Source organism: Hippopotamus amphibius, chromosome 2 (assembly GCF_030028045.1).
Source record: "Hippopotamus amphibius kiboko isolate mHipAmp2 chromosome 2, mHipAmp2.hap2, whole genome shotgun sequence".
In the NCBI taxonomy this organism is placed as follows: Eukaryota; Metazoa; Chordata; class Mammalia; order Artiodactyla; family Hippopotamidae; genus Hippopotamus; species Hippopotamus amphibius.
In genome coordinates, this window is record NC_080187.1 from 1,713,178 (window position 1) to 1,719,510 (window position 6,333).

Genomic DNA, 6,333 nt, shown 5'->3' on the forward strand with positions numbered 1-6,333 from the left:
ATCTTAGTTCCCCGACCAGGGATTGAACCCGGGCCCCAGCAGTGAAAGCGCCAAGTCCTGACCACTGGACCGCCAGGGAATTCCCTCCTTGTAGATTTTTAAGGTTGTCCGGTGGGAAGATGAGAATTGACGGGGCCCCTGGGGAGGAAGGGGAGCCGCCGGTCCCCCCTGCTGTCCAGCACCCCGCCGGCCGCCCGCGGGGGTGTCGTGGGGCTCCTTCTGCCCGAACCGTCCCCGCTGCTGAAGCGAAGCCTCAGCGGGCGGGCTCACCTTCCAGCGGCCAGGCAGTGCTGGCAGGTCTGGGCGGGCCTAGGTGGGGTGGGGGTGCCCCTCGCCAGGTCCCGAGCCCCCTGCCGGCCGTCGCGGCTCTGAGCAGGGCCCAGCTGCTCTGCTCAGGGAGCGGCAGCACTGGACGGAGCAGGCAGGCTTCTCGGGGCCGAGGGTGGGCGTGGTCCGCGGGGAGGCCTGTCAGGTGGCCTTCCCTGGCCAGGCCCGCCCCGCCCCAAGCCTCCTGCTTACATCCTCTTCACAGACCTTCCCACAGCGAGGGGCTGTCCGGCCTGCGTGGCTCGAGTGACCTGCCCTGCTGTTGGGTTTGAGGCTCTGCAGACCTTGGGTGGGGCGAGGCCCTCGGGGCTGCCTGGCGTGGCGTGGCCCGAGGGTGGTCTCCATCCAGAATCAGCCACACGCCTCTTCACCCATGGCCGCGGGCTTTCCTGGAGCCCTGGTTCGTGCAGGGACAAAACGTCAAGCTGGGGAAGCGCCCCCCCCAGAGCCGGAGCGGCAGCCCTCACGGGGTCCTCGCGCCTCTGCCCTGCCCCCCCCACCAAGGGAACACTGCCTTGTCCTTGTTTTTTGATAAGAGGCCGTATGCGCACTGTAAAAAGTCAGATCGCAAAGGCCCAGACGAGGCCCCGGAGGCTCCCAGCGCCCCAGCCGTGTCCTTGCCCCGCAGCGCCCTTCACGCCGGCAGCATCCGGGAGCCGGCCGCCTCTCGCGTAGGCTCCTCCCTCGACGGGCAGCCCCCGGGTAGACAGGCCTCCCTGCGGCTCTGGCGGCCCGAGCCCTGGTCGGGCCCCGGCCTGGCCGGGCTCTGCGGGGTAAAGGGCGCTGTGGGCTCGCGGGTGGCACCTCTGCCCGGGGCTGGCTCTTCCCTCCCGGCACCGGAGAGCTCGGTGCTGGGGCGGGGGGTGGGGGGCCCAGCCGGCCTCCGTGACGCCAGCTCCCATCACTGCCCTCGGCTCCCTGGTTTTCGGGGAGCAATTGAGAGGCAGGTGTTTCCCAAACCAAACCCCGGCGGCTCCTGGAGACTCCCTCGAGGCTGGGAGGGCAGTGTGGGGACAGCCCTGCGAGGCGTGTGACGAAGGCTTCCTCCCCCGGGCGGCCGGGCCCCCGGGCAGCGAGGAAGGCCCGGAGCTTGGTCTCCCCAGCCTCTCGGGGTCCCAGCCCCGGGGCGGGGGAGCTGCTCTCAGTGTCAGGAAGGCCTTCAGGCCGCCCCCCGCCCCCGTGGTCCGCCCGTCCGGGCCCCGGCGGCCCCTGGGGTGGCCGAGGCCCTGGCTCGGGGCTGAGGGCCTCCCTCCTCTGTGTCCGGCGGCCGCAGGCTCCGGCGTCTACATCACGCGCGGGCAGCTGATGAACTGCCACCTGTGTGCAGGGGTGAAGCACAAGGTTCTGCTGCGGCGCCTCCTGGCCACCTTCTTCGACAGGTAGGTCCCCGCGGGCGCCGCGGCCTCCAGCGTCTCCCCTGGACGAGGGCGTGTGCTCAGGGCCCTGCACCTTCCTGGCGTCGCGGGCGTCGGCCTGAGGCCGGCGGCGGGACTGGGGTCTGGGGAGGGCTTGCGGACCCCCCCAGCGTGGCTCCGTGTCCCGCTGCGGGGGGTGCGCCTTCCCCTCGGGGCGGTGGGGCCTGCGGGTGGGGGCCCCGTTCCTGGGCGTCCCCTCCGGCCGGCGGCCTCACGCTGCCCGCTTCCCGTCCCCCCTCCAGGAACACGCTGGCCAACAGCTGTGGCACGGGCATCCGCTCGTCCACCAGTGACCCGAGCCGCAAGCCGCTGGACAGCCGCGTCCTGAATGCTGTGAAACGTAAGGGGGGCCCTGGGGTCTCCGGGGGGTGGGGGCGTCTCAAGGAGCTCAGCCTGGAAAAGGCTGCTCCCCAAGAGGCAGCCGGGCTGCAGGGTCGAGGGGGAGAAAAGAGCAGCTCGTGGGGGCCCGGCCTCGAGGTGTTCACGTTCTTGGTAGGTTTCCAAGCGTGATGAATTCAGCTGCGAAACTATTTTAATATGTGAAATAGATCTAATTTTCCTTTTTGAACAAAACCCCTTATTTACATTTTGGGGTTATTTTGAGCCTTTGCCATCTGCTCGGCCCGCTTCTGCCTCCCGCTCCTGGGCGCGTGGGGGCGGAGCCCGGTCCATCTCGGTGGCACACCGCCGCCCCCGTCCCCCCCCCAGACGAGGAGGAAGCCACAGGTGCCGGGGACGGGCCAGACCCGCCGAGAGCACGTCCTCCTGGAGCTGTCGGCATGGGAAACACTGTCTTAGTTTTCTTGCTTAAAAAATATCTCTCGTGAGGCTAATTCTGTTTTAGAGCAGAGAGGGGCCTTTGCAGCCGGTAATTGCAGCCCAAAGCGGGGGGTGCCGGCAGGGGCTCTGGGAAGGTGCCGGGAGGGGGTGCGGCTGATGCTGCCCCGTCGCGGGCTCACAGTGGTGGGGGCTCGCTCTGGGGGACCCGCCTCCGGGTTCCGCGCTGCTGGGACAGCTGGGTCTCGTGGCTCCTGGAGGAGAAGGGCGGAGAGGGCGTTTTGTTACTGTTGATGAGGGTGCCACTGCTGGGCTGGGGACTGGGCTGGGGGCGGGCGTGAGCCCGCCCCCTCCTCCCTCACTCCTTGCCAGCCCTTTGATCAGGCCCAGAGAGACCCGAGCCTCACAGTTGGGTGGGTGGCCGGGCCCTGCCCTGATTCCCGCTCCACCAGGGCGGGGATTCTATCAGGCTTGTCTGACCAAGGATGCGAGGGGGGTGGGACGGAGTGGGAAAACGAGGCCCAGAGATGGGGCCCTGCCCCCAGCCACACAGCCAGCCCGTGGTCCGGAGGGGCCCCTGTGCTCCCGCTCGAGCCACAGCCTAGGGTCCCACGTGCTCTGACTGCCCCTGCCCTGGAGGTTTCCCTCGAGACTGTCCCACAGGAGCAGGTCGGGGCCTCCGGCAGTGAGAAGAGCGACCGCTGGTCTTTAGGCAGACCCGGGAGAGGCCTGGGTGGCCACGTGGCCTCCCTTGGCAGCGGGGAGCAGGGTGGAGGAGACCCTGGAGGTCCCCTGCCCGCCCCACTGGCCCCACAGTGGCCGCTCCAGCCCGGTGCGCTCTGCCCCACCCCCCGGCCCGTGGGTCTCAGCCCCAGGCGTCTCGGGAAGGGGCGGGTCGGCGTCGAGGGGCCCAGGGCCGCGGGGCGCTGACGCCGCCTGCCGGGCCTGTGCTTGCAGTGTACTGTCAGAACTTCGCCCCCAGCTTCAAGGAGAGCGAGATGAACGTGATCGCCGCGGACATGTGCACCAACGCCCGCCGCGTCCGCAAGCGCTGGCTGCCCAAGATCAGGTCCATGCTGCCCGAGGGCGTGGAGGTGTACCGCACGGTCATGGGCCCCTCGGCCGCCGGCGCGCCCCTGGACCCCGAGCTCCCGCCCGGCGCGGCGCAGGTGCTCGAGCAGCGCATCTACGCCGAGCGGCGGGGCGACGCCGCCACCATCGCGGCCCTGCGGACGGACGCCGCGCACGTCGACCTGGGCGCCTCCGCCACCCCCGCCTTCGAGGCCGGCGAGGAGGCCGACGGGGCCGGCTCGGTCATCCAGGAGGTGGCCGCGCCCGAGCCGCTGCCCGCCGACGGCCGGAGCCCCCCGCGGCCCTTCGAGCAGGGCAGCGCCAGCAGCAGCCGGCCCGCGACGCCGGCCGCGGGGAGGAGACCCGAGGGCCCGTACGCGGGGGCCTTGTAGGAGCCCGAAGCCGCGCCGCGCCCGGGCGGGTGCTGAAGCTGCTTGCATGCGTTACTAATACAGACAGATGTGATCAAGCCACTTACCTACTGAACTGCTACTGTTGCCTGAGAAAAATGTGATTTTTATTCTGCTTGTATTTAAAATTTATGAAGGAAACAAATGCACTCGTTATACTGTAAACGATTAGGCCACTGGCGACCTAGTTGTGAGGAAGGTCCCAGGGTGCCTTTTTGATATTCGAGCGGTTAGTCTCCAAGGTGTAGCTCTCCCTTCCCCACGCGGGGAGAGGGCGGGAGGCCGCCAGGCCCTGGTGCTGGGCCCTGCCGGCCTCCCGCCACCCCCACCCCCACTCCCTCTGCCCGGGACGAAGCCGGAGGCCTGTGGGGCAGGAGCACACGCCTCGGGGCCCTCGTTCCTTTCCCATGGGGACCCCCCACCCCTCCGGGGCCACGGGCCAGGGCTGGGCCCCCAGGGGCCAAACTCCTTGTTTTCCCTTCTTCCTGAGACGCGGGGGTCAGGCCCGCTGGGTCCGCCGTGCGTGTGGGGTGTGGGTGTGTGTGCGGAGCGTGTGAGCGTGTGCAGGGGCGGTGGTGACGCACGGCGACGCGCTGCGCGGGTCCGTGTGGCTGGAGGACGTGATCTTGGCCGTGACTGCCCTCCTGCTCTGCGCCCGTGGGGTCTGCCTGACCCCCGCAGCTCCACGGACCCTGGGTCCGCCTGGCTCCCACCTGGCCGCCCGCCCGGCCGCCCGCTATCCCGTGGGATGGGGCCGCCGCCCCTGGTGCAGCCCACGCAGCCCTCAGCCACGTCGGGTTTATGTTTGTTTGTTTGTGTTCGTCTTAATTCAGATCTCTTTCACATACGATTTGGAAATTTTCAGACCCAATAGAGCAAAAAAATTAGGGAAGGTTGGGGTCCTTGCCCCCACCCACCGTGGCTTGGGGGTGGGTCTCCCTAGATATCATGTCCCCCAGCCGTGGGGCCAGGTCCCACCCACCTCCGGTTGAAGTGCAGCCAGGCTGTGCCGGAGGAAGGGAGCCGGGGGCCAGGCTGGGGCCGGAGCCAGGCCCCCTCGGTGCTGGGCTCCCCCGTCTGTGCTCCGAGCCCTGGGGTGCGCGCCGCTGAGGCTGTGGCTGGGGGCCCGGTGGGCACAGGCCTGAGCTGGGGCGGTTTGCCGGCGCAGAGGTTCTGGAGTGCATGGGGGTGGGGAGGGCAGGGACATGGTTGGTTTGAGGCTGGAAAGCTCACTGTGAAGTTGAATCCCTGTCTGAGGGAAGGGGCACCGCCTGTCCAAAGTGCTCATGTCCGGATGTCCAGGGGCTGCCTCCCCCCACCGCGTCTCAGGCAGCCCCCAGGCCCAGCCAGAGGCATCCCCAGCCCTGGACTCGCGTGGGCCTGCTCCCTGCCCCACCCTGTTCCCTGCGCTCCGCCTCCCCCTCCCCACGCCAGGCAGGTGTGGCTCAACACCCCTGACGGGCACAGCCGAGCCGCCCCAGCGTGGGTTCCAGCGTGGGGCAGCCTGGCTGGGGAGGACGGGGCCTCAGGCACATTCCTGCGCGGCTGCTCCTCCTGCTGGCTGCAGCCCTCCCCTGTGGAGGGCCCTTGAGGGAGACCTCGGGGGGGGGGCTCCTTCCAGCCGGGCCAGACAGGTGCCTGCCCTCCAGGGAGCTCTGATGGCTCCGGGCCGGGGTCGGGGGACCCTGCGTGGGCACATGGGAGCGGATCTCAGCTCCTCCACCCACCGTCCGTGCCCAGGCCCAAGGAGGGCTGAGCCCTCTGGTCCTGGTCCAAGGGGCTCCTTCCTGCTGGGGCTTTGGACCAGCCACGTGGCCCACGAGCCAGGTGGGGTGGAGCCGGCACGGCCCGGGGCCCACATCCCGCCAGGGACCGGGACCACATCCTCCTAGGGTTGGGAGGAGGCCACGCCCCCTAGGCCGCCAGGAGGCTGTGGGGCGCAGCAGCGGTGGGTGGCGGGTGAGGCAGACACCCCCGTCTCTCCTCCGGATGGAGCTGCCTTCATCTGCCCCAGCCCCACGTTTGCACGTTCGTTTGACCATCCCTGGGGACCTTCGGGGCCGGCCGCCGGTCCTGGCTGTTGACAGAAGGGCTCGCTCTCCCCCTCCTCCACTCCGAGGCCAGGACAGGGAGGGGTGCCGCTGGCCCGGCGGAGGAGCGTGGGCCTCCCCGAGCCGGCCTGACTGCCGCACAGGCGAGCACCGTGTCCCGTGACCTCTGTCCTTTAGTTGTGTATGACCGCCGTCTGTTTTGTTATTCTGGGTAAGGAAGGCGAGAGCTACAGGTGAAACTTTGATAATCAAATGTGAATGGTTTCTGAGCTCTCCCTGCGC

At 69.2% G+C, this 6,333-nt stretch overlaps 1 protein-coding gene across 3 annotated transcripts in view; it reads left to right on the forward strand.

The window, feature by feature from the left end:
- Nucleotides 1-5,158, forward strand: part of NACC2 (NACC family member 2) — a 69,274-nt gene extending 64,116 nt beyond the window's left edge. For all 3 annotated transcript variants that reach the window (XM_057725106.1, XM_057725107.1, XM_057725105.1), the window contains exons 4-6: nucleotides 1,601-1,706; nucleotides 1,985-2,082; nucleotides 3,477-5,158. In XM_057725106.1, the coding sequence (XP_057581089.1) occupies nucleotides 1,601-1,706; nucleotides 1,985-2,082; nucleotides 3,477-3,982 (710 nt within the window). In that variant the 3' untranslated portion in view covers nucleotides 3,983-5,158. The remainder of the gene's footprint in view (nucleotides 1-1,600; nucleotides 1,707-1,984; nucleotides 2,083-3,476) is intronic.
- The last annotated feature ends 1,175 nt before the right edge of the window (nucleotides 5,159-6,333 follow it).